This window comes from Malaclemys terrapin, chromosome 14 (assembly GCF_027887155.1).
Source record: "Malaclemys terrapin pileata isolate rMalTer1 chromosome 14, rMalTer1.hap1, whole genome shotgun sequence".
NCBI lineage: Eukaryota > Metazoa > Chordata > Testudines > Emydidae > Malaclemys > Malaclemys terrapin.
Window position 1 is genome coordinate 36,498,480 of NC_071518.1, and position 26,558 is coordinate 36,525,037.

The 26,558-nt window shown below is 47.8% G+C and overlaps 3 protein-coding genes across 3 annotated transcripts; all 3 read left to right on the forward strand.

Moving 5' to 3' along the window:
* The first annotated feature begins 703 nt into the window (after positions 1-703).
* LOC128848969 (C-C motif chemokine 17-like) lies at positions 704-3,104 on the forward strand. The gene is made up of 3 exons (XM_054049279.1): positions 704-838; positions 2,064-2,178; positions 2,716-3,104. The coding sequence occupies exons 1-3, from the start codon at positions 772-774 to the stop codon at positions 2,834-2,836; spliced, it is 303 nt and encodes a 100-aa protein (XP_053905254.1). The 5' UTR covers positions 704-771; the 3' UTR covers positions 2,837-3,104.
* Positions 3,105-7,036: 3,932 nt separating this feature from the next.
* Positions 7,037-10,777, forward strand: LOC128848992 (eotaxin-like). Its single transcript, XM_054049308.1, has 3 exons — positions 7,037-7,282; positions 8,241-8,364; positions 10,092-10,777. Exons 1-3 carry the CDS (start codon positions 7,222-7,224, stop codon positions 10,216-10,218), a joined length of 312 nt encoding a protein of 103 aa, XP_053905283.1. The 5' UTR covers positions 7,037-7,221; the 3' UTR covers positions 10,219-10,777.
* Positions 10,778-23,042: 12,265 nt separating this feature from the next.
* Positions 23,043-25,593, forward strand: LOC128848996 (C-C motif chemokine 17-like). Its single transcript, XM_054049313.1, has 3 exons — positions 23,043-23,271; positions 24,601-24,715; positions 25,253-25,593. Exons 1-3 carry the CDS (start codon positions 23,205-23,207, stop codon positions 25,371-25,373), a joined length of 303 nt encoding a protein of 100 aa, XP_053905288.1. The 5' UTR covers positions 23,043-23,204; the 3' UTR covers positions 25,374-25,593.
* The last annotated feature ends 965 nt before the right edge of the window (positions 25,594-26,558 follow it).

Genomic DNA, 26,558 nt, shown 5'->3' on the forward strand with positions numbered 1-26,558 from the left:
TGATCATCAGCTGAGGTCAAGAAGACCCTTCTACCCATTGTATAGGTTTGCACAATTAAGGGGATGTGAAATGTGATCAGCCCTGTTGCTGGTAGCACGAGGTACAGATTTCATCTTGAACCAAGTCTAATTTAAGTTTTAGCACTAGAAAGCTTTTTAATCTGTATTTCTCTTGTAACCATTTCTGGCTTCAATGCCTTGTACTTGCACTCACTTAAAATCCCTCTCTTTGGAGTTAAATAAACTGGTTTTATTCTTTAATCAAAACTAATTCAGTGGCATGGTTAAACTGGGCTGGGTGGTAATTCCAGTTAAAGTAGCAGACTGCTCGATATTATTTCCTTACGGGGAGATGAAGCTAAAATAGCTGATCTGTCTAAAAAAGGGCTGGGCAGTGCAGAATACACTTTTCTGTGCGGGAAATCCAGGACTGGGAGTGTGCGGAGGTCACCCTGCAAGTGGTGGCCAAAGCTGTCAGAAGCCAGGCTATCAGACCACTGGCTGTTTTACTCAGAATGCGGAAGTGATGTGTTCTGGTTTCCAGGGCTGTTCTCAGGGTTTCCTTCCTCAAGAGTTAAAATCAAACACATTTTGTAGAATCTCGCCACACTTTCCGGGTTGGTTTTTCTCTGAACTCTGCTGACACGTGGCTTGTGAAGGCAGCAAAGACAGAATAAATTGCCTGCCTTTTCCTCCAAGCTCTAACTTCACCGCTTCCTGGGGAAGAAAGGAACAGTTCTACAGCAGAAGAAAACCCACTTCAAAGTCACCATGATCAGCCTGAGGACAGCTCTCCTGGCCACCTTCCTCCTGGGGGTTTCTTATCAATATGCAACAGGTAAGTAGGAACCTTGATACAGGAGCAGAGGCCAGATCCTGAGCTGGTGTAGACAGGAGTAGTTCCATTGAAATCTGTGGAGCTATATTGATTTAGACTAGACATAATTCAGCCCGGAACTGAGCAGGTCAAGCTCTCAGTGGTGTCAATGGAAATTGCACCCACTTATGGCAGGGCTGAATATAACATTAAGATTTTATTCCTTCCTCCTTCATTAATGAGATTTGCATGTAAATAGGATCTGTGTTTAAGGGTTCATCTCCTCTTGCCGCTTGACCCCCATTTGATTTCCATAATCCTCTTGTGACCTTATGATAATTTCCAGGGCAAGTAATTGTGATACGACAGACACAGGATTCTGACTTCAGGTGGGGGTTATGTTGCAGCAGAGAGCAAGCTTTTAGGAAACAAAAATCTGTTTTCATGGAAGTGTCCTTAAGTACTAGAGAATAAAGGGAGGGAAAACCAGAATAATACATTTCAGCAAATTTGTTTCTAATTACTCTAGTGTACAGGCTACTGTGTATTTGTACCATTGCCCCCTACAGGATGGAATTAGTATTATTCAACTGTGTGTCATGTGTCCTATAGGGCTAACAGTTAATGGAGAGTTCCCTTTAGTGTAAGTGGTAAAAGGCTGGGCTGTTTTGAATCAGGAGAATCTGACCCACATTTTCCAAGGTGACAAGTCAGTTTGGGTAGCTGAAGTTCTGGGTACACAAAGGGAGACATTTTCCAGGGGTCTAGTTTTCAGATGGTGGATGCTCAGCACATTCTGAAAAGCAGCCTCTTGAAGGCATCTCAAGTTGTGCACCCAAAATTGGAGACACCTGAAATCATTAGCCCCTTTGGAGAACCATGGCCAGAGCTGAGCTCAAACCCAGTGTAGCTGTGAAATTCATTGTAACCATAGTGCGTCTCAGAATGACGCCAGTGAAGTACCAGGTGGCCCAGGTGTGTTTCCATACGCAGCTTTGCCATCAACTTTAACGTGTCCTTTCAGATTCAGGTCTCCAATACAGTAGCCAAAATGGACAGAGATTCTTAAACTTAACTGCATCTTAGCTTGGGAATTCCCACTCCTGTGGAGACAATGTCAGCCACACACAGTTTTAATGTAGTTTTTCTGAGATGACTAAAAGGGAGAACAGAGCCCCTGAGAAATCCCAATACCAGTCAGTTCTAATGCAATGGCTTTGGGATTAACGAACTCTCTCTTTCACAGCCCTATCAGCTACTCCCGTGGAGTGTTGCTTTAATTACGTGACTGGAGCCATTCAGCTTTCTAAACTGGTGGATTTCTACAATACCCCCCGCGAGTGTCACTTACCAGCTGTTGTGTAAGTAGAGACAATTCCCTCCAGGGCTGATTGTCCTCCTACCCTGTTACAGTGCACCTCACTGGCAAGCCAGAGAAGGTGTCCGCCTGAGATACCAGCTGTCACAACAGGTTACAGAGACCACAGGGTCCCGTTAAGCTCTTGTATATGGGCGGTTTTCTTTATAAAGAGAGTAACACTGGGTAAGCTCCAGAAGTGAGAAGTATCGTTAATCTTACTGCAGGGTATTATTGAAACCAATAGCCTAGCGACACTCAAGAGCATGAGTTATCTATATGGATGGTCTAGCACTTATTAATTATAATTTGTATAATAATTGCATGTAAAGTCCCCAGTCTTGATCAGGGCCCCGATGCGCCAGGTGCTGTAGATACGTATATAAAGTAAAGTCCCTGCTCCAAAGAGATTACAATCTAAATTGACAAGACAGACAAGGGTGTGGGAAACTAATGCAAGGAAAGGGAAGGGGAAGATGTTTGCAAATAAAAATACAAAGGTGGCCCTTTTTAATGAGCTCTCTTGCTTTTCCATTTGCAGGTTGGAGACGGTTGCTGACCGCAAGGTCTGTGCTGACCCCTCAAAGCCTTGGGTGAAGAGGGCAATCAGGGTCTTGGAGGCAAAGAGGAAACAAACCTCACTTTCTGAGAACCACAGATAAACACTCCACCCCAGAGCCACGCCAGACCCAACTGCCTCCGGTTGCCTCTGCACATTTCCTGTCTTCATTCCACATACCTCACTGGACTGTTCTTGTTTCAGCACTGACAGACAGACAGCTCAGTCCTGACAGTGAGCGAGCTCTGTGCACTTACAGAAGGACACACTGTGCACTACAGCCAAAGACATTGTGTTTCAGACTGTAAGTGTTCTTGCAAGAACACCCATAAGCTGTAACAGACGCATATATAATAAAGCTTCATTGCTACTCTGCAAGCATTTGTGATTGTTCCTAATCCTCACGGGTTGGCATTAACGGCTCGTCGGGCTACACTTTGCAGATTCATTGAAAGAGCCACAATCAGGAAGCCTCATTGTAAGTCGGGGCGGGGGGGGGGGAAGCTCCTTTCTGTCGACCTCCCAGCTCCAGCTGTAGGGGGCAGTGCTGCAGCTCATTGAACTCGTGTAGAGCCAATGAGGCCAGTAGAGGGCAGGCCACCACCCAATCAAAGGCAATTCCTCATGGCACGACATGCATGTGCCCTGGGCAACCGGCTCCCCTACCAAAGAGGTGTTTGATGAAGGGAAGGTACAGCTCAGTGAAATGCTGCCCGGCCTCCAGCTTCTCATCTCTGGCACCTACCTTCAAACAGAGTGTAGCCCAGTGGTTCTCAAACGTTTGTACCGGTGACCCCTTCATACAGCAAGCCTCTGAGTGCGACACCCCCCCCCCCTTATGAATTAAAAACACTTTTTTTATAGTTAACACCATTATAAATGCTGGAGGCAAAGTGGGGTTTGGGGTGGAGGCTGACAGCTCATGACCCCCCAACGTAATAACCTCGCGATCCCCTGAGGTGTCCTGACCCGCAGTTTGAGAACCCCGGTTTAGTCCAATCTTTCAACAGAGCCAGGGATCAGTATTCCCCATCTGTGACTACTTCACTGCCATTGCCGGACCATTTATTCCTTACGGGTCCATCCTGCGTGTAGCCACAGGTTACCCCCATCCCCCATGGGAGTCACACATCTGCACTCATTTTGCACCTCCCAATATCTCTCCACTGTTTGCCCCCCCACACAAGAAGGGTCTGCCATTTCTCCACAGGAGCTGCCCACGGGATTAGGGGGCCTGCCAAGCAGGTGGAACCCCCAACAGTTTAAAGCAGAATGCCAGGTAGAGGTGCACCCCCACAGCTGTCAGGTAGCAGAACTGGCTTCCCTGTATAATCCATGGTCCTGGGGTGGAGACATAAACTCCTCTTAGTGTATTTCTGTGGTGCGTGCAACCCTACTGGCTGCTCATGTAATTCAGTTAGAACACGACTGGTAGCAGGTAACACTGGCGCCCCCACCCCCATACCGCCGCCTCACACACACTTTGGGAAGGGAGATTTTTGACTGCTCCGGAACTCAGCTGGGCAGTGGGATCTTTGCTTGCACAGCTCCTACGGGTTAGAGGTTGTCCCAGGTCACACAGCGGGTCAGAGGCAAAACCAGGAGTAGACACTAAATCCCTTGACTCCCAGGCCAAATGCCCTATTCTTTCAGCCACGCTGCCATCCTGTGGGCAAAGGGGGGAATTGAGCTTTTCCAGGAAGTGCTTAAGAATGAGGACAGGGCCCTGCCGTTGACCCTCTTCCCCTCAGCTCCCTGGAAAGAGCCCTGCCCATTAGCACCACATAGATAGAAACCCCACCCCCACCTCAGCTTCATGGCTAAACCGCCCCCCCGCCCCAGTCTCTATTTGCTCTCACAACCTCAGTACATTTAGAAGGGATTTGGCATGACAAAATGCACATGGGAAAAGAGACTCCCCAGGCCCCATAAGCACAGCAAGTTCGCTGGAGTGTGTAGGACAAAGGGAATGGCCCCTCTCCGGGGGAGGCAGGCAGCATGCATGAGGGATCTGAGTTGATAATGGAGGGGAAAGCAGTCCACACATGCCAGGAGCGCTACAGTCCAGGAAACAGAGATACATGAAGAGAGTGAGGGGGGATTTGACAGCAGCCTTCAACTACCTGAAGGGGGGTTCCAAAGAGGATGGAGCTCGGCTGTTCTCAGTGGTGGCAGATGACAGAACAAGGAACAATGATCTCAAGTTGCAGTGGGGGGGGAGGGGTCTAGGTTGGATATTAAGAAACACTATTTCACTAGGAGGGTGGTGTAGCACTGGAATGGGTTACCTAGGGAGGTGGTGGAATCTCCTTCCTTAGAGGTTTTTAAGGTCAGGCTTGGGGTTGGTCCTGCTTTGAGCAGGGGGTGGGACTAGATACCTCCTGAGGTCTCTTCCAACCCTATGTATTAAAATGTCAGCATTGGTCTGGAGGTCGCAGCTTTATTCTCAGGCCCCAAGCGCGCTGGGTTGTTTATTGAGCCATTCGAAGATCATGGGCTGTATTCCGCTCTCAGGAACTGAGCTGTGCTTGAAGTACCTCACGCCATCCAAACTCGGCCCTAGTGTCGCATGGCAGGAGCATTCAGGGGTGTTGTGGGGGAGACTTTTGTAAGTCACGCTGGGCAGGGCTATGTTTGCATGCCCCTCCCATTTTGCACCCCCCCAAACCCTCCAGGTCCCAGAGTAGCCCTGAGTTTATCATACCATGGACAGTTGTGCTCCGTGGAAAGGCCGGTGACCACACTAGTCAGGAGCGCTGGTGGCAGGGACCGAAGAGCAAGCGATTTTGCTGGTGAGTTCTCCTTAGCTTTTCTGTGCTTTCTGGTTTCTCCTCTCTCCCTCTCCACCAGCACCTGCTCCTCTCTCTGTCAAGCTCTGGCCTCAGTCCCCTTCTTTTCTCACTATTCTTTGTCACTGGGTGACCCTCTCTGCCCCCCAGCCTCCACTACTATCTGCATGCTGCAACTCAACCGCTCCACCCTGGCATGCTCGCATCAGGGCTGAATTAACCTTTTGTGGGCCTGACGCCAATCATATTTGTGGGCCCCCATGGGGGCAATGGAGCATGGCGTGGGGAGGTCAGTCCCCAGAGCGAGAGGCCAGCCAGAGGCAATGGGGCATGGCAGGGACGGCCCAGTGCAAGGGCACTAGTTACAAACCAGCAGTTGCCAGACACACAGTGGCCCACCCAGCCCTGTGCTGCCAGCGTGCCCCTTCCCCTCCGGGGTGGGCCTATGGCACAACACACAGCCCCCCCACCTCACCCAACACCCCCCAAATCCCTATGGCCAGATCCCCCCCAGACCCACTGTGTCCAGCACCACTCCCCAGACCCACCTACAAATGAACAGTGCCCTGTACATCATCACCCCTGCCCACAGCCCCACAACTGCCCAGCATCCCCCACAGAACCCCCACTGCCTAGTGCCCCAACACACACATCTTTCCCACCCCCTGCACAACCCAGCACCCCCCCAAGCTCCTCCCAGCCTCACTCCCCCAAGCCCTGCCTCTCAGCCCCACTCACCAGCCCTGCTGGGAGGCAACTGTGTCTCCTCTCTGGGGAGGCCTATGCGCCTCCCCAGAAAGAAACTTATCTCCCTGCTGCCTCCAGCCTTGCAGCAGTTTGTCTCTCCTCCCCCATGCCCAGGAGAGAGATTTTAACAGGTTTCAGGCAGCCCTTAATTGGACTCAGGTGTCCCTAATTGACCTGAAGTAACCCTTTCCCAGCTTATAGGGAAAAGGGCCTTTAGCATTGTAGGGCTAACATACCCGTTTTCCCAGATCCTCCTGCAACCGTCCGGCCTGACTTTGTCACACTCCCTAAAGCCCCAGGCTGGCACTTTTTTGTCTTCTACAAAAATTCAGCACCTGCTGAATGTCTTGCCATTGAGTGCAATAGGAGCACAGATTTCAGTGTGGGCCTTGCAAGTGTCCAGAGACAGCAGGCTCATTCTAGATCCACACTTGTTTCCTAACATCTCCCTTTGGTAGTGCTACACTTGTCACTCCAGATATTCCTGACGTCACAGTGAGTGGGTGCCTAGAATCGTTGGGTGCGGGTGTCTAGGAGACATTTCACTGACCTGTGAAATCCACCACTGAAAATAAAGTCCTCTTGGACTATTTTTTTGGCTCTCTCTTTGGCAGCAAGCACGAAACTGCACACAGAACCTAGCGAGACAAAGATCTAACATATGAAATCATATGCCATGGGCAGGAACCAGTACAAGAGGAAGCATGTGAGTGGAAAGGGGAACTAACTGCGAGAAAAGGAGGGAGCAGAGAGAGCAATCTCAAGAATAACAGCAGGAGAGAGAGGGCACTTAAGCATTCGCTGACATCCCAGGCTCAAGAAGTGAATATTCTGGTAGAGAGAGAAAGAGAGAGAGAGACAGGAAGCCCCAGACTCAGCGAGTGGCTCATAGAAGCCCCTGTTGGCTGCTGCAGAGTCAGTGTCAAGGAAAGACTACATCCTACAAGCCAACATGAACCTCCAGCTGGCAAACATCTTCCTGCCTTTGCTCTTCCTCCTTTGTCTGCATCTGGGTGAGTTTCCCCTTTGAACAATGTGCTTTCATTGTGGTGTCAGAGTCAGGAGTCTCCATTGCTTGCAAAGTAAAAGCTTCTGAAAGAAAGAAACCCAACAACAAAACCCTTTCTCCCGGGGTACACGCAGAAGCTCTGTAAGCAGGTGATACCCACAGCACATGGGAACTGGTAGAGTGAATGGTGGGAACCAATGACATACAGATTCCTGGTTGTCTTTGGATTTGGGGGGTTTGTCTTTGGATTTTTGGTTTTGCCATTTCAAAAAGCGCAGGATTAGACGCGCGGGCTACCTCAATGTTCCCAACTTCCTTTTATCCTATTTAGTTCACCAGCAACTTAAAAAAAGGGGGCGGGGGAAATCACAGAGAGAGCCCCTCCTCCTCCGCCCTCAGTTAGGTCCATCTTGGGGTTATGGGGCACCACAGCCCCATTGAGGGGTCAGAGCCCCATCTGGGCTCCCCTCCATTACACCAGCCAGCTCCTGAAACTCTAACTCTCTCCAGCGTCTCTCCCCCAGCCTCTCCCCGGCTCCTCCCCCAGCCTTTGTCCAGTTTCCCGGGCAGAGGTGTCACCTGGCCTCCAACCCCCTTCCTGGGTTCTCACATTACATGCTCAGATCCTCCCTCAAGGCCGGTCTCCCATCCCCCAATGCAACCGTCCCAGCCAAACTCCCCTGCAACCTTCCCAGGCCAACACACCCCACTCAGCATTCAAAGACCACATTAAGAACAGTCCCAGTTTGTCACAGGGTCTGCCCCTAAATTCTTACAGCACTCACTTAGCCCTGATGAGAACGTGCTTGCTACGATTTGTTTTCACTGATGCAGGGCGCTTCCTTTTAAGGTTGCCAAATTTGAAAGCAGGCTTTTCCTTTCTCCACGCAGGAGAGCTCCTTTCGTTGCATCCAGAGCACAAGCTGATACTTATGTTGATTTTTTTTTTTTTTTTGCCTTAGGACAACCCAAAGCACCTGTGAAGTGCAAAAAATTATGCACCGAATTTTCACAAAAAAGAATACCCCAGAAGCTGTTGAAGACCTATAGGAAGACAGAACCATCATGTCCTAAAGCCGCTATCATGTAAGTACTTTTCTACCATGTGGTCCTCTTCATAATCGATTCAATTAATGTGCAACTCTGAGAATAAATGGGCCAAAATCCTGCAAAGGGCCTCGTTTTGGTGTAAAACGCATTCTGGAAACTGCCCACAGGCCCCAGCTGGACTCAGGGCCCCGTTGTGCTAGGTGCTGTACACACACATAGTGAGGTAGGCCCTTCCCTGAAACAGTTCGCAGGCTAAATACACAAGACAGACAAAGGGCAGAAGAAAGGAAAGATCGTGAGGACTGTTTTACAGATGGGGACCAAGGGACATTAAGGCCTTGTCCACACTTACAGTGCTGCTGCAGCACCACTGGAGCGCTTAGTGAAGACGCTGCCTACGTCGACAGGAGAGCTCCTCCCCTTCCCGGAGAGATGGTAGCTATGTTGACGCGAGAAGCCCTCCCGTTGACCGTGCTGTCTACACCAGGAGTTATGTCGGTATCACTGCGTCGCTCAGGGGTGTGGATTTTCCCTGGGCAATGTAGTTATACAGACATGAATGGATAGTGTGTAGACCAAGCCTAAGGGTTTTGGCCCAGTTTCTACAGGAAGCATGTGGCAGAATCAGGACCTGAAGAGTAGGCCTCTGCCTTAAGCACAAGTCCAGCCTTCCACTCCGAGAGCCCCCGGGAACTCATTAATTCATTTTAAACAAACCTGACAATTGCTACATGTGGTTTTAATTTATAAACACTTTACACAGTTACCAGAAATTCAGCCCTGGAGAAAAGGCTGGGGAAATATGTCACACCTTTTTAATAGTTTACTTAGCCTGGGCCAAATTCAGCCCTGGTTTTAAGTAGGTGCAACTCTCCAAATCAAATTTGTTACAGATTTGGGGCCAGATCCTCAGCTGATGTAAACTGACATAGCTCTATTGACATGGGCGAGACTAGAGCATGATCGAGTGGATCGGGAACCAGGCTGGGAGTCATGAGTAGAGCTGCTCAGAAAGTATTTTTGCTCTCTTCCCCGCCCCCCAGGGATTTTTTTGGATGAAAAATTGGAAATCAGAAATTTTTGGCAAAAACCTTTCAGCTGAAAATATGAAAGTCTTCATTTAAAACTGATACCTTGGTGCCTCATGGTAACTGTAGTTTGGGTGCTTCAAGCTCCCATTTTCCAAAATGGCCTGGGCTCCCTGGATGAACTACATCTCCCATGTTGCACTATGGTCTCCCCCTCTTGATGCAACACGTCATAGAAGTCCCTGGTTGTAGTGCCTCATGGGAGATGTAGTCTAGCTGGGGAACCCAGCCGCAGGAGGTGGAGGGAAGGGGAATGAGGCAGTCAGGATACAACTCCCAGGAGGAACCATGGCAGAATTTCCAAATCACAGCATTTCCATTTCAGTTTCCGGCTGAAAACTCTTCAGGTTTTGGGCATTCGTTTTGTTTGTTTGGGTTTTTTTGGTTTTTCTGGACAAAAAGTCAAACATTTCCTGGGAAAGCGGACACTTTTTCTTAACACTTGGATTGAGTCAAAAACCTACCAGCTCTAGTCAGGAAAGCTGAGTTCTGTTCCCTGTCTGGCCAGTGACCTGCCTCTTTCTCCTCCCACTGTTTATCTGCTCTATTAGACTGTAAACTCCTCTAGCTTCTGCCAAAGTAGCACGAGCTTCCTCACGGCTGCTTTTATCCAGGCTTTGCATATCTCTTCCTTTCTGTTTCTTGTGATTGTTGCTGTTTCTGGTCTCTCTTCAGATTTGTCACTCAGAAGAATAAAGAGTTCTGTGCAGATCCAGAGGCGAGCTGGGTGAAGGAAGCAGTCCGACAGCTAAACCAAGCAAGTGCCCCTCTGAATCCTAGAGTGACCAGACAGCAAATGTGAAAAATCGGGACAGGGGTGGGGGGGGTAATAGGAGCCTATATAAGAAAAAGACCCAAAAATCGAGACTGTCCCTATAAAATTGGGATACCTGGTCACCCTACTGAATCCGCCACTTTCAAGCACCGTCACTTCTGCAGTTGTGGAAGAAGGGGCAGGCGTTTTTCACAGATTCGTTGGCGATGCTGTCTCTAAACCAACACAGCCCAGTGTTCCGGCCAATCCCATTCACGGGGCTGGCACACTAGGTTCACAAGCAGTACATGTTTCTGTTGTGAGGACGGAGGAGCCCAACACATCCATATTGACTGTGCAAGAGGCCAAGAGGTCTTCTACAAAATCCCCCTCTGCTTTACAAGAGACTGTTACTCCATCTACTATCCACCCTGAGCCTGTTGCCAGTGACAGCGAAGTTTCCATAGGACCTATTTGTGACGGGTTGGATCACAGAAACCCCCTTGGGAGTGCCAACAGAGACACCCTCCTATTTTCCCAGCAGTCCATGTGACCTCACCCCCTCCACCCCCCGCCCCCCGGCTTTTAGCATAAGATTCCTTCTTGCTGCTAACCACCCTGGGACAGATTCTGCCATATTAAAGAAATCATTCTCCAGTAGAAATGGTGCAAAATTGTGTGCCACTGTTGCGACAGTCAGTTCAGTCTTCAAATCACTAGTTTGCATGTGTCCCTTAGCTAAAGGTGCAAGGACTTTGTAACCTCCCACCAGTTCTAATTCTGCCATTTTCCCTGGCAACAAATCCTTCTCCTGGATCAGGTCCCTCCTGACCACAGAAATCTCAGCACCCGTATCTCTCAATCCAACAAGTACTTTCCCATTAAGTTTAACAGCATGAATATGCTCACTGCTTGGCTGTGTGGAAGCTTTACAAATCCTGTGTGGAAAGAGGCAGCAGCCTGGCTCTGAGAAGCAGCAGCTTCATGTGTTACCTACTGCCTGTTCCCTCTTAGCCAAGGGCAATTATTCCTCAGGTGCTCGGTGGACTTACAATGATAGCACCTCTTGGGCTCCTCTGCTTGTACAGGAGACTTGGGACGAGTAACAGGGGAAAGGGGAGGTGAACGGCCAGGTTCCTTTTTCCCAGGGGTAAAATGGTGATTCTGCTTTCCACAGGGCCGGCTCCATAGTTTTTGCCGCCCCAAGCAAAAAAAAAAAAGCCGCAATCGCCATCGGGAACTCTAACACCGCTACTTCATCCTTCGGTGGTAGGTCCTTCCCTCCAACATGGACTGAGGGACCTGCCGCCGAATTGCTGCCGAAAAGCCGGATGTGCCGCCCCCTTCCAGGGGCCGCCCCAAGCACCTGCTTGCTGGGCTGGTGCCTGGAGCCAGCGCTGGCTTTCCACCAACCCTGTACCCCTCTGCCAGTGGTTTATGTTTAATTGCTGCTTGTGCTGGCTCATAAGAGTCTGCGAACCCAGCTAATTCACCCACTGCAACCACCTTTTTGTCCCACAAATACTGGTTTACATCATCACTGCACATATTCAGGAATTGTTCCTGAGTAACCAAATCACACGTTCCTTCAAAGCTTGTAATGCCTTTTCTCCTCACCCACTTATCTACCAAATCTCTCATTTCATTTACATAAGCCACATTACTCAATCCAGATCCCCCCTTAAGACTCCTGAATTTAACCCTGTAGGTTTCAGGTGTAATCTGAAACTGTTTCAAAACCAATTGCTTAAATCTACCGTAGTTTGAAGCATCAACAATAGGCATCTTATTGAATATGTCCAGAGCTCTGTCAGTCAATTTTGCTATCAATGTGGTTATCTTTTGATCTTCAGGGATAGCATAGAGGGTGCACAGTCTCTCAAAGGTGATGACATATTCGGCAATATCACTGGATTCATCATACTGTGGACATAGTCACTCCCATTTGTGGATTTTTGGGGAAGTGGAGCCAGCAGCTGGAGGGTTTTGTCTCTTCCACTCCATAACAGCCAGTTCACGCTTCTGGGCCTCAATCTGGGCCTGTATTTCTTTGTCTCTTAACTCCAGGGCTCTTTTGTCTCTGACTGCTTCTGCTTCCGTAGCCCTTTTGTGAGCAGCTTCCTCTCTGGCTGTCTCCGCATTAATTTCCATTTGTTTTAATTCCATCAGTCTTTTATGTTCATTTTCTTTCTCACCCATTTGCAACCTGTGCAGTTCTAGCTTTTTCCGAATCTCACTCACGTTGCTGATTTTCCTGCCTCTATTCCCTTCCCCAAAATAAGCAAACAGAAAATAACAAACCAGCAACCACTTTGTCTGTTCTCCAGCCACCACACCCAAAACTCACTTAAAATCACTACCAGTATCTCAAAGCAATCAGCTGTACACAGACCCTGCTGGACTACGCCACTGAAATGGGTTGGATCACAGAAACCTCTTCGGGACTGCCAACTAATGTGTTGAGACTACCTCTGAGCCGGTTTTCCCTGCCAGATTGGGACTCCAGAACCTTGCCTTGTTTGAGCCAGACAGCTTGCCTACTGCAAACCCAGACCCAGGTCTGAACCACGTCCCCTAAAAGCTGTAGGCTTAACTGAAAACAGCTTAAGAAGTGTTCCTGTCTCCAGCACCCAGATGCCCAGTTCCCAACGGGGTCCAAACCCCAAATAAATCCGTTTTACCCTGTATAAAGTTTATACAGGGTAAACTCATAGGTTGTTCGCCCTTTACAACACTGATAGAGAGATATGCACAGCTGTTTGCCGCCGCCCCCCCCCCCCAGGTATTAATGCATACTCTGGGTTAATTAATAAGTAAAAAGTGATTTTATTAAATACAAAAAGTAGGATTTATGTGGTTCCAAGTAAGAAAAGACAGAACAAAGTGATTACCAAGCAAAATAAAATAAAACACGCAAGCCTATGCCTAATACAGTAAGAAAGCGATTACAAATGAAATCTCCCCCTCAGAGATGTTCTAGTAACCTTCTTTTACAGACTAGCCTCCTTCTAGTCTGGGTCCAACAATCACTCACACCCCCATGGTTATTGTCCTTTATTCCAGTTTCTTTCAGATATCCTTTGGGGATGGAAAGGCTTGAGCCAGCTGAAGACAAAATGGAGGGGTCTCCCAGGGGTTTAAATAGACTTTCTCTTGTGGGTGGACATCCCTCCCTCCCTCCTCCTGTGTAGAATCCCATCTTCAAGATGGAGTTTTGGAGTCACATAGGCAAGTCACATGTCCATGCATGACTCAGAATTTATAGGTAGCAGCCATTGTTCACATGCTACCTTGAACATCCTCAGGTAGACTTCTTATGTGGATTGGAGCCTTCCAAGATCCATTGTCCGTTAAGTTTTTTTTGATTGGGCACTTAACTTGCAAATTCCTTTCTAAAGAAGCTGCCCAAATGCCTTACTAAGGCTACTTAAAATCAAACAAGTACACAGACAATATTAATAACTTTGAATACAAAAATGATACATGCATACAAATAGGATGAATATATTCAGTAGATCGTAACCTTTGCAGAAATATGTTACATGGCATATTTAGCATAAAACATATTCCAGTTATGTCGTATTTACATTCATAAGCATATTTCCATAAAGCACATCGTCACACTATTACAACACCAGAAGCTGACATACCAGACAGCACTTCCAGAAGATTTCATTGAGATCCCACCCCTGTCATGAAAAGCTCTGAGAGTTTTGTAGAATCTACAAAGAAGTCCACAGTATCTACTATCAGTCTAACAACTGATATAACTGGCACAGCTCCTAGCAGATCCAACCCCATGTTCAAAGGGTTTGAGAGTCCCATACAACCTACATACAATTCTGTAGGCTCTTCTAGAAATCAAACAGCTGATGGACTTGCCAGTGCTCCCAGTAAACTTATTTCAGATGCTCCATCCATTGTAAATGGCCCTGCGATTGCCAAGTTATCACCTACGTTCCTGACAACACCTTCTCTACTAGAATCTGTCCCCCGCAAGCCTGTTATAGGCATTGCATCTATAGGGCAAGTGACTGAGAACTCTACCATGAAACCCATAGCTGTTCTAAAAGGAAATGATGCCACCAAGGGATCCACTCCACACCCCACATCTCCTGGAGGAGAAAGTAGTTCTGTCAGTCCCAACAGTGGTGATGAAAGAGATGCTGTTAGTGACTCTACGGCTGATGCTCACACAGGTAGCTACTTATCTCCTTTAGGAAAGAAAGATCCTCCTCGCTCTTTTCCTGAATCCATTTCACCTACAGAAATGTCATGATTTCAGCTTCTGTTCCTAACTTTACACACAGTGGTGTTACACACATTTCACCGGGATATCACTGAGCAGTGAGTTCTTCGTTTTCAAATGACACCTCACAAGCCAAGTTCCCTCTAAGCTGCACGGCCGCGCAGCCGCCTATTTAGCGCCGCAGTCCTGGAGCTGCCACAGCTGGGATAGAGGCACCTATCCCCCCCAGCCCAGGTGCTGCTGCAGGGAGAGAAAGCTGGGGGGAGTCTTCTCTCCCTGCCGTAGCCCCGGAGCACCCTTCGGCACCCTCATCCCCGGCCCCACTCCAGAGCCCGCACCGCCAGCCAGAGCCCTCACACCCCTGCACCCCAACCCTCTGTCCCAGCCCTGAGCCCCCTCCCCCACTCCGAACCCCTCGGCACCACCCCACCACATGAATTTTGTTATGTGCACCGATATAAAGGTGATGTGTCACACGTCACCTCCATGTTGGTGCACATAGACTCATAGGACTGGAAGGGACCTCGAGAGGTCATCTAGTCCAGTCCCCTGCCTCATGGCAGGTCTAAGTATTATCTAGACCATCCCTGACAGGTGTTTGTCCAACCTGCTCTTAAAAATCCCCAATGATGGCGATTCCACCACCTCCCTAGGCAATTTATTCCAGTGCTTCACCACCCTGACAGTTAGGAAGTTTTTCCTAATGTCCAACCTAAACCGCCCTTGCTGCAATTTAAGCCCGTTGCTTCTTGTCCCATCCTCACAGGTTAAGAAGAACAATTGTTCTCCCTCCTCCTTGTAACAACCTTTTATGTACTTGAAAACTGTTATCATGTTTCCTCTCTGTCTTCTCTTCTCCAGACTAAGCAAACCCAATTTTTTCAATTTTCCCTCACAGGTCATGTTTTCTAGACCTTTAATCATTTTTGTTGCTTGACTCTGGAGTTTCTCCAATTTGTCCACATCTTTCCTGAAACGTGGCACCCAGAACTGGACACAATACTCCAGTTGAGGCCTAATCAGCGCGGAGTAGAGCAGAAGAATTATTTTTCATGTCTTGCTTACAATACTCTTGCTAATACATCCCAGAAGGATGTTTTCTTTTTTTGCAACAGCGTTACACTGTTAACTCATATTTAGCTTGTGATCCACTATGACCCCCAGATCCCTTTCCACAGCACTCCTTCCTAGGCAGTGATTTTCCATTTTGTATGTGTGCAACTGATTGCACACATAATAAAATTAATTCCACACATGGGTGGGAAAAATTAGAGGGAACACTGCTCACAAAGCATATTGTTACAATGATGTGTAGGGTGTGAATACAAGGGTGCATTCGGTCACACCTGGGATGCAGTATTTCCTACAGGAGAGGGATCTGAACATCACCGCTGAGCTTGCAAGTCATTCACAGAACTGTGCATAGTCCGTCACAGAGTTATGTAGTTAGTGTATGAAAGAATGGATTGGAAATCTCCCTGAAAACCTGCACCAGGTTTCAGCCAGTGACTGACTGTAGCAGCGATTGCAGGTTGGGCAGCTGATATCCATCTTGAGCACAAGTCCTAGAATAGACAGTCCCTAGAACAGCCTAGACTACACAGGCTCTTTCTCCTATGTTGTCTTAGATGCAACCTCCATTCTCATATGCATCTCCTCTCTTATCTCCTGATAAATTTCACAGGCCACATGTGATCTAACCTACACAGCCGGTCACACCCTGGCTCTTTGTCTTTGGATTAGATGTGGACATCACCAGGGCCGGCTCCAGGGTTTTGGCCGCCCCAAGCAGCCAAACAAAACAAAAAACAAAACAAAACAAAACGCCGCAATCGCGATCTGTGGCGGCAATTTGGCGGCAGGTCCTTCGCTCCGAGCAGGAGTGAGGGACCGTCCGCCAATTTGCTGCCGAACAGCTGGACCTGCTGTCCCTCTCCGAAGTGGCCGCCCCAAGCACCTGCTTGGTAAGCTGGTGCCTGGAGCCGGCCCCTGGACATCACCACCCAGTCACAGTCTTGGACAGGCCATTATCTCATTCAGGCAGTGTTCAGAGCTCTCTGCATCTCCAGGTAATACGAAGGTCAGAATCCTCGCTTAAACCTACCAAATTCCAAACCTTGCCCAAGGACAGCTGTAGCCACCGACAGGACAAGGAGTTGTAAATCATTGTCATCAGGCACTGGCCATTATCTGGTCTTGAATTAGCTTTTCCTCCTCATTGCCTGAACAGACCTTCCTGGTTTTCCAGGTGAAGAGAGGGGGATGGAAAACTGAGCATCGGTGTTGGACAGCTAGGTCTGAAACAGTCAGACAGATACATAAATAATATCTCCAAGTTTATGCAGAGGCTATATTGCAGGATAAGAGATCACTCACCTCTACCTCGGTAGGCCCTACCAAAACATGCCTTAAAGAGCTGCTCAAGATGGCAAACTTATTGTGTAGAATATAATTATAGGAGGTGAATTTGCTTGATTTGAAAATATTAATTTAGGAATCAAATCCTCCTTTTTAATTTTATTTGATCTGATCAATGGGGTAGCAGTTTGCTTTTTCCTGGGAGCAATGGTTGTGCTAATCCTAAATGAAATGAATATATCAGAGGGGTAGCCATGTTAGTCTGTATCCACAAAAATAACGAGAAGTCTGGTGGCACTAACTTCAGATTTATCTGGGAGAAGAAGAATAATTCTAGAAGAAGAAGTCTGCGTGGACTCCTGCTGACGGTCAAAATGTCAGATTGGACTTCTACGTAGAGTGTTTCCGCAAACGTGCACAGACTGAAATTGTGAACAAACAGCATCACTTGCCCCATAACCTCAGCCGTACAGAACGCAATGCCACCCACAGCCTCAGAAACAATTCTGACATTATAATCAAAGGAGCTGACAAAGGAGGTGCTGCAGTCATCATGAACAAGTCGGATTATGAATAGGAGGCTGCCAGGCAACTCTCCAACACCACATTCTACAGGCCACTATCCTCCAATCCCACTGAGGAGTACCAAAAGAAACTACACCATCTGCTCAACAAACCCCTGCTAAAGCACGGGAACAAATCTACACAGACACACCCCTAGAGCCTTGACCAGGAGGATTCTATCTTCTACCCAAGATCCATAAACCTGTAAATCCTGGACGCCCCATCATCTCAGGTATTAGCACTCTTACAGCAGGATTATCTGGCTATTTGGATTCTCTCCTCAGACCCTACGCTACCAACACTCCTAGCTGTCTTCAAGACACCACCAACTTCCTGAGGAAACTACAATGCATTGGTGATCTTCCTGAAAACACCATCCTGGCCACCATGGATGCAGAAGCTCTTTATACCAATATTGCACACGAGGATGGACTACAAGCTGTCAGGAACAGTATCCCTGATGAGGCCACGGCACGCCTGGTGGCTGAACTTTGTAACTTTGTCCTACCCACAACCATTTCAGATTTGGGGACAACTTATATCTTCAAGTCAGCAGCACTGCTATGGGTACCCGCATGGCCCCACAGCATGCCAACATTTTCATGGTTGACTTTGAATAACGCTTCCTCAGCTCTCGTCCCCTAGCGCCGCTCCTCTACTTGTGCTACATTGATGAAATCTTCACCATATGGACCCACGGGAAGGAGGCCCTTGAAGAATTCCACCTGGATTTTAACAATTTCCACCCCACCATCAACCTCAGCCTGGAACAATCCACACAAGGGATCCACTTCCTGGACACTACAGTGCAAATAAGTGATGGTCACATAACCACCTCCCTATACCGGAAACCTACTGACCGCTATTCTTACCTACATGCTTCCAGCTTCCATCCAGGACACATCACATGATCCATTGTCTACAGCCAAGCCCTAAGATACAACTGTATTTGCTCCAATCCCTTAGACAGAGACAAACACCTACACGATCTTTATCAAGCATTCTTAAAACTACAGTACCCACCTGGGGAAGTGAGGAAACAGATTGACAGAGCGAGATGGTACCCAGAAGTCACCTACTACAGGACAGGCCCAACGAGGAAAATAACAGAACACCACTGCCCATCACTTATAGCCCCCAGCTAAAACCTCTCCAGCAAATCATCAATGATCTCAACCTATCCTGGGAAACGATCCCTCACTCTCACAGACCTTGGGAGGCAGGCCAGTCCTCGCTTACAGACAGCCCCCCAACCTAAAGCAAATGCTCACCAGCAACTACACACCACACCACAGAAACACGAACCCAGGAACCAATCCCTGTAACAAACCCCGTTGCCTACTCTGTCCCCATATCTACTCTAGCGACACCATCATAGGACCCAGCCACACCATCAGGGGCTCATTCACCTGCACATCTATGTTAGGGGGCTTATTCCTTCACCCTCTCACTTCCCTGGTCCTTCTCACATGAACAGAGAGCAACAATACCCGAAGTCCAAAGGTGCAAACAATTCGATGTTTATTGGGGTGAACTTCCAGCAAGCATGATTCCAGTTTCCTTCCCCGGTGTCCCCCTTCCCAGCTCTGACACCACAGAGCCATCCCTGTTCCCATTCCCCCCTTAGCAAAACATGATTCCAATTTCCCCACCCCCATTCCCTGTTCCCATTCCCCCCTTACTTCCTGATTGACTGCAGACTATATAGCACAACTTGAGTTCTGCTTAGCTATACCTTAACCAATCATTTTACTGACATTTAACTAACCAATCCTAACATATTGTAACATGATTAGCTAACCAATTATATCCTACCACCTTAATTAGCTTACACCCAGCAAAATTAATTATACAGCAGACAGAAACAATTACAGAACCAGACAGAGACCATGCAAATAAACATACAAAACAATACAGAAGTAAGGGTTTTACAACTACAGGTCTGTCGCGTCTTAGGCGCATTTAACATGTGCAATTTCAGCTTTATGCGGTCGGCAAAAACAAAAAACAAAACAAAAACAAAAAAGAGAAAAACAACAATTTAAATACTGTTTCTGGAGTGCGGGCGATTCCGCCCGCCATTACACTCAATGTAATTTTGACTATATGCGATTTTCGCTTTAGGCCCTGACTGCAGAACGTAACCCCAGCGTAAGATGAGACAGACCTGTACATCTATACAGACATAAGGGTTTTCCAGCTGTGTCTATTGTGACAAAGTTCCTCCTCTATCTTGGTGGGTCCTGCGCTTATTGGCGGATTTTCTTACCTCAGAGATTCACCATGTGGGTTGGGGAACAGCCCAGAGACCTTCCCCTCTGGAAGAACCCACAGTCCAGGTCAATTGGGAGGTTTGGGGGAACCCAGGCCCGCCCTCTACTGCAGGTTCCAGCCCAGGGCCCTGTGGACTGCTGCTGTCTATAATGCCTCCTGTAACAGCTGCATGACAGCTACACCTCCCTGGGCTACTTCCCCATGGCCTCCTCCAAACACCTTCCTTATTCTCACCACAGGACCTTCCTCCTGGTGTCTAATAACGCTTATGCTCCTCAGTCCTCCAGCAACACACCCTCTCACTCTCAGCTCCTTGCGCCTCTTGCTCTCAGCTCCTCACACTCACACCACAAACTGAAGTGAGCTCCTTTTAAAACCCAGGTGCCCTGATTAGCCTGCCTTAATTGATTCTAGCAGCTTCTTCTTAATTGGCTCCAGGTGTCCTAATTAGTCTGTCTGCCTTAACTGGTTCTAGCAGGTTCCTGATTACTCTAGTGCAGCCCCTGCTCTGGTCACTCAGGGAACAGAAAACTACTCATCCAGTGACCAGTATATTTGCCCTCTACCAGACTCCTGTACCCCACTGGTCTGGGTCTGTCACACTATTGATAAGTAAGTTCTTACCAAACAGAAAACTATCAACCTAAATTTTCTTTTCCATCTTCTAGGCTCTTTCCTTTCTCCGGAGGTGATAAAAATACAATTCTGTCCTGATATTCCGAACTGCCCAATAGCACCTTATTTCCATGTGACTAGTTTGGGATATGAGGATGTGACTGTTCACTTCCCAGTTTATGGCTGCCTCTGCTGCTTAGCCAAAGGCCTTACTTAGCCTAAGAACAAAGCCTCAAACTGTGACAGTGAAAGAAGGCCCTTACACATAAAGAAAGAATCAAAATCACTTTCTTTCTTTTATACCTCTATAACTAGCTAAGTAATAAGAATACACGTAAATTCTTAAAGTATAGGCCTTTACAGACAGGCCTGAATATCTATATCCTAGCAATCTACTAATGTGATATATGCCATCATGTGCCAGCAATGCCCCTCTGCCATGTACATTGGCCAAACTGGACAGGACACAAATCAGACATCAGGAATGGTAACATACAAAAGCCAGTAGGAGACCACTTCAATCTCCCTAGACATTCAACAACAGATTTAAAAGTAGCCATCCTTCAACAAAAAACTTCAAAAACAGACTTCAAAGAGAAACTGCAGAGCTACAATTCATTTGCTAACTTAACACCATTCATTTGGGCTTGAATAGGGACTAGGAGTGCCTGGCTCACTAATTTTCCCTCTCTTGGTATTGACACCTCCTCATCAGTTATTCGGAGTGGACCACATCCACCCTGACTGAATTGGCCTTGTCATCGCTGGTTCTCCACTTGTAAGGCAACTCCCTTCTCTTCATGTGCCAGTATATTTATGCCTGTACCTGTAATTTTCACTCCATGCATCTGAAGTAGCGGTTTTTTTACCCATGAAAGCTTATGCTCACATATATCTGTTAGGCTTTACGGTGCCATCGGACTCCTCAAAATGAATATATACATGTGCTTTCTATTTGGTATGAATACTCTTTACATTCTTATTATTCACATCAACTGTGAGTGCCTGCAATCCGCAGCAGAACCTAGGCCCAAGCTATCGTCCTTCTTCTCTGGAAAGGTCACCTGCATTTGGGAAGGGTTCCCAGGACACATGGATCAGGTTCCTCTACAGAGGCCAACAACCAGGTCCCCATCATCCACAACTTCATCTGCATGAGACATGACTCACTGCCTGCAATTCAGACCCCGGCCCTTTCTGGATCATTAGGGAAATTCAGGAGCAACTGGGTTCCTGTCTGGCAGAAATTGGGCTTTTTTGCCTTGGAAACCTTCCGAAAAGTATTAGCTCTGGCTAATGATGACGTAACCGTATTTGGCTGCAATGTACCACCCGATATCAAATCTTCCATTCTTGAGCAAGCACGCTGCGAAGTTAGAAAAGACACCTCTTCCAGCTAATCTCTCCACAGCTCCAGTACAGGAAGACAAACCTTTGTGTGCTATTTCCTGGTTTAATTTAGGATTTGCTCCTGTTTTCTGTCTATTTTGTCTTCAAGGTCCACTGGCTCACACGACTTCATGGGCAGAAGAACTAGGAAGAAGCGGAGGCAGAAGAGAGGAAAGGCTATGGTACAGCAATCACAGGACTTGTGTTTGTATGGCCGGCTTAGGCAGAACTAAGCGCCACGGTTTTATTCCGCACACTAAGGGCTTAGCTTCACATACAGTGCTTCTCCCGTCCACGTAGTTAATCCACCTCCCCGAGAGGTGTCTACCCTGGGGATTAGGTCGGGATAACTATGTTGCTCAGGAGAGTGGATTTTTCACACCCCTGAGCGACGAACTAACACCGATATAGGCCTGTAGTGCAGAGCTGGCCTAACTCTTAAACTCTTGTCCCAGCAACCACTGGGCTCCTTATAAAATCTGGGATGGATTCTCAGGACTGTCCTTTGATGGTTCCTAAATCCTGATCTGGTATCTAGAGGGGATAACCCCTGGGCATTGCAAGGGTCCTTCCATAAGAGAGATCATCTCCCAGCCCACTCCCAGCCGCTTGCTTCCCTGGCCTTCCCCGCTGCAGTTTATGTCCTGTTCTAATGACCTGATGACCTACCACAAAGTGTTTTTTGGATCACGGTGGCGTCCAGAGTTTGAAAAGCACTTGGTTCACACTGTCGAGCCGCTAAGCCTAGCGTCTGCGGTGACACAAGAGAGGACACAAATTATACTTGCTATCAGTCCTTATCCTCCAGGATATAAACTGATCATCAGCTGAGGTCAGGAAAACCCTTCTACCCATTGTATAGGTTTGCACAATTAAGGGGATGTGAAATGTGATCAGCCCTGTTGCTGGTAGCACAAGGTACAGATTTCATCTTGAACCAAGTCTAATTTAAGTTTTAGCACTAGAAAGCTTTTTATCTGTATTTCTCTTGTAACCATTTCTGGCTTCAATGCCTTGTACTTGCACTCACTTAAAATCCCTCTCTTTGGAGTTAAATAAACTGGTTTTATTCTTTAATCAAAACTAATTCAGTGGCATGGTTAAACTGGGCTGGGTGGTAATTCCAGTTAAAGTAGCAGACTGCTCGATATTATTTCCTTACGCGGAGATGAAGCTAAAATAGCTGATCTGTCCAAAAAAGGGCTGGGCAGTGCAGAATACACTTTTCTGTGCGGGAAATCCAGGACTGGGAGTGTGCGGAGGTCACCCTGCAAGTGGTGGCCAAAGCTGTCAGAAGCCAGGCTATCAGACCACTGGCTGTTTTACTCAGAATGCGGAAGTAATGGGTTCTGGTTTCCAGGGCTGTTCTCAGGGTTTCCTTTCTCAGGAGTTAAAATCAAACAGTTTGTGGAATCTCGCCACACTTTCCGGGTTAGTTTCTCTCTGAACTCTCCTGACACGTGGCTTGTGAAGGCAGCAAAGACAGAATAAATTGCCTGACTTTGCCTCCAAGTTCTAACTTCACTGCTTCCTGGGGAAGAAAGGAACAGTTCTACAGCAGAAGAAAACCCACTTCAAAGTCACCATGATCAGCCTGAGGACAGTTCTCCTGGCCACCTTCCTCCTGGGGGTTTCTTATCAATATGCAACAGGTAAGTAGGAACCTTGATACAGGAGCAGAGGCCAGATCCTGAGCTGGTGTAGACAGGAGTAGTTCCATTGAAATCGGTGGAGCTATATCGATTTACATCAGCCAAGGGTCTAGCCCCAAGTGTCTGGAATGAGGGAGCTGGTGGCCTGCAGCAGAGGTTTTTGGGAGGGTCCTAGAAACCACCTGAGAGAATAATAGTAGATTAGACATAATTCAGCCCGGAACTGAGCAGGTCCAGCTCTCAATGGTGTCAATGGAAATTGCACCCACTTATGGCAGGGCTGAATATAACATTAAGATTTTATTCCTTCCTCCTTCATTAATGAGATTTGCATGTCAATAGGATCTGTGTTTAAGGGTTCATCTCCTCTTGCCGCTAGACCCCCATTTGATTGCCATAATCCTCTTGTGACCTTATGATCATTTCCAGGGCAAGTAATTGTGACACGACAGACACAGGATTCTGACTTCAGGTGGGGGTTACGTAGCAGCAGAGAGCAAGCTTTTAGGAAACAAAAATCTGTTTTCATGGAAGTGTCCTTAAGTACTAGAGAATAAAGGGAGGGAAAACCAGAATAATACATTTCAGCAAATTTGTTTCTAATTACTCTAGTGTACAGGCTACTGTGTATTTGTACCATTGCCCCCTACAGGATGGAATTAGTATTATTCAACTGTGTGTCATGTGTCCTATAGGGCTAACAGTTAATGGAGAGTTCCCTTTAGTGTAAGTGGTAAAAGGCTGGGCTGTTTTGAATCAGGAGAATCTGACCCACATTTTCCAAGGTGACAAGTCAGTTTGGGTACCTGAAGTTCTGGGCACACAAAGGGCGACATTTTCCAGGGGTCTAGTTTTCAGATGGTGGGTGCTCAGCACGTTCTGAAAAGCAGCCTCTTGAAGGCATCTCAAGTTGTGCACCCAAAACTGGAGACACCTGAAATCATTAGCCCCTTTGGAGAACCATGGCCAGAGCTGAGCTCTAACCCAGTGTAGCTGTGAAATTCATTGTAACCATAGTGCGCCTCAGAATGACGCCAGTGAAGTACCAGGTGGCCCAGGTGTGTTCCCATACGCAGCTTTGCCATCAACTTTAACGTGTCCTTTCAGATTCAGGTCTCCAATACAGTAGCCAAAATGGACAGAGATTCTTAAACTTGACTGCATCTTAGCTTGGGAATTCCCACTCCCGTGGAGACAATGTCAGCCACACACAGTTTTAATGTAGTTTTTCTGAGGTGACTAAAAGGGAGAACAGAGCCCCTGAGAAATCCCAATACCAGTCAGTTCTAATGCAATGGCTTTGGGATTAACGAACTCTCTCTTTCACAGCCATATCGTCTACTCCCGTGGAGTGTTGCTTTAATTACGTGACTGGAGCCATTCAGCTTTCTAAACTGGTGGATTTCTACAATACCCCCCGCGAGTGTCACTTACCAGCTGTTGTGTAAGTAGAGACTATTCCCTCCAGGGCTGATTGTCCTCCTACCCTGTTACAGTGCACCTCACTGGTAAGCCAGAGAAAGTGTCCGCCTGAGATACCAGCTGTCACATCAGGTTACAGAGACCACAGGGTCCCGTTAAGCTCTTGTATATGGGAGGTTTTCTTTATAAAGAGAGTAACACTGGGTAAGCTCCAGAAGTGAGAAGTATCGTTAATCTCGCTGCAGGGTATTATTGAAACCAATAGCCTAGCGACACTCAAGAGGATGAGCTATCTATATGGATGGTCTAGCACTTATTAATTATAATTTGTATAATAATTGCATGTAAAGTCCCCAGTCTTGATCAGGGCCCCGATGCGCCAGGTGCTGTAGATACGTATATAAAGTAAAGTCCCTGCTCCAAAGAGATTACAATCTAAATTGACAAGACAGACAAGGGCGTGGGAAACTGATGCAAGGAAAGGGAAGGGGAAGATGTTTGCAAATAAAAATACAAAGGTGGCCCTTTTTAATGAGCTCTCTTGCTTTTCCATTTGCAGGTTGGAGACGGTTGCTGACCGCAAGGTCTGTGCTGACCCCTCAAAGCCTTGGGTGAAGAGGGCAATCAGGGTCTTGGAGGCAAAGAGGAAACAAACCTCACTTTCTGAGAACCACAGATAAACACTCCACCCCAGAGCCACGCCAGACCCAACTGCCTCCGGTTGTCTCTGCACATTTCCTGTCTTCATTCCACATACCTCACTGGACTGTTCTTGTTTCAGCACTGACAGACAGACAGCTCAGTCCTGACAGTGAGCGAGCTCTGTGCACTTACAGAAGGACTGACACACTGTGCACTACAGCCAAAGACATTGTGTTTCAGACTGTAAGTGTCCTTGCAAGGACACCCACAAGCTGTAACAGACGCATATATAATAAAGCTTCATTGCTACTCTGCAAGCGTTTGTGATTGTTCCTAATCCTCACGGGTTGGCATTAACGGCTCGTCGGGCTACACTTTGCTGATTCATTGAAAGAGCCACAATCAGGAAGCCTCATTGTAAGTCGGGGCGGGGGGGGGGGGGGGGAAGCTCCTTTCTGTCGACCTCCCAGCTCCAGCTGTAGGGGGCAGTTCTGCAGCTCATTGAACTCGTGTAGAGCCCATGAGGCCAGTAGAGGGCAGGCCACCACCCAATCAAAGGCAATTCCTCATGGCACGACATGCATGTGCCCTGGGCAACCGGCTCCCCTACCAAAGAGGTGTTTGATGAAGGGAAGGTACAGCTCAGTGAAATGCTGCCCGGCCTCCAGCTTCTCATCTCTGGCACCTACCTTCAAACAGGGTGACGCAGAATGTAGCCCAGTGGTTCTCAAACGTTTGTACCGGTGACCCCTTCACACAGCAAGCCTCTGAGTGTGACCCCCCCTTATGAATTAAAAACACTTTTTATATAGTTAACACCATTATAAATGCTGGAGGCAAAGCGGGGTTTGGGGTGGAGGCTGACAGCTCGTGACCCCCCCCCCCCCCATGCAATAACCTCGTGATCCCCTGAGCGGTCCTGACCCCCAGTTTGAGAACCCCGGTTTAGCCCAATCCTTCAACAGAGCCAGGGATCAGTATTCCCCATCTGTGACTACTTCACTGCCATTGCCGGACCATTTATTCCTTACGGGTCCATCCTGCGTGTAGCCACAGGTTACCCCCATCCCCCATGGGAGTCACACATCTGCACTCATTTTGCATCTCCCAATATCTCTCCACTGTTTGCCCCCCCACACAAGAAGGGTCTGCCATTTCTCCACAGGAGCTGCCCACGGGATTAGGGGGCCTGCCAAGCAGGTGGAACCCCCAACAGTTTAAAG

Excerpts from the sequence above, each read along its gene's own strand:
- LOC128848992 (XM_054049308.1), top strand. The coding sequence starts at position 7,222 with ATGAACCTCCAGCTGGCAAACATCTTCCTGCCTTTGCTCTTCCTCCTT. Across the intron at positions 7,283-8,240 it reads CCTCCTTTGTCTGCATCTGG|GACAACCCAAAGCACCTGTG; the intron begins GTGAGTTTCCCC and ends TTTTTGCCTTAG. Across the intron at positions 8,365-10,091 it reads TGTCCTAAAGCCGCTATCAT|ATTTGTCACTCAGAAGAATA; the intron begins GTAAGTACTTTT and ends GTCTCTCTTCAG.
- LOC128848996 (XM_054049313.1), top strand. The coding sequence starts at position 23,205 with ATGATCAGCCTGAGGACAGTTCTCCTGGCCACCTTCCTCCTGGGGGTT. Across the intron at positions 23,272-24,600 it reads TTCTTATCAATATGCAACAG|CCATATCGTCTACTCCCGTG; the intron begins GTAAGTAGGAAC and ends TCTCTTTCACAG. Across the intron at positions 24,716-25,252 it reads TGTCACTTACCAGCTGTTGT|GTTGGAGACGGTTGCTGACC; the intron begins GTAAGTAGAGAC and ends TTCCATTTGCAG.
- LOC128848969 (XM_054049279.1), top strand. The coding sequence starts at position 772 with ATGATCAGCCTGAGGACAGCTCTCCTGGCCACCTTCCTCCTGGGGGTT. Across the intron at positions 839-2,063 it reads TTCTTATCAATATGCAACAG|CCCTATCAGCTACTCCCGTG; the intron begins GTAAGTAGGAAC and ends TCTCTTTCACAG. Across the intron at positions 2,179-2,715 it reads TGTCACTTACCAGCTGTTGT|GTTGGAGACGGTTGCTGACC; the intron begins GTAAGTAGAGAC and ends TTCCATTTGCAG.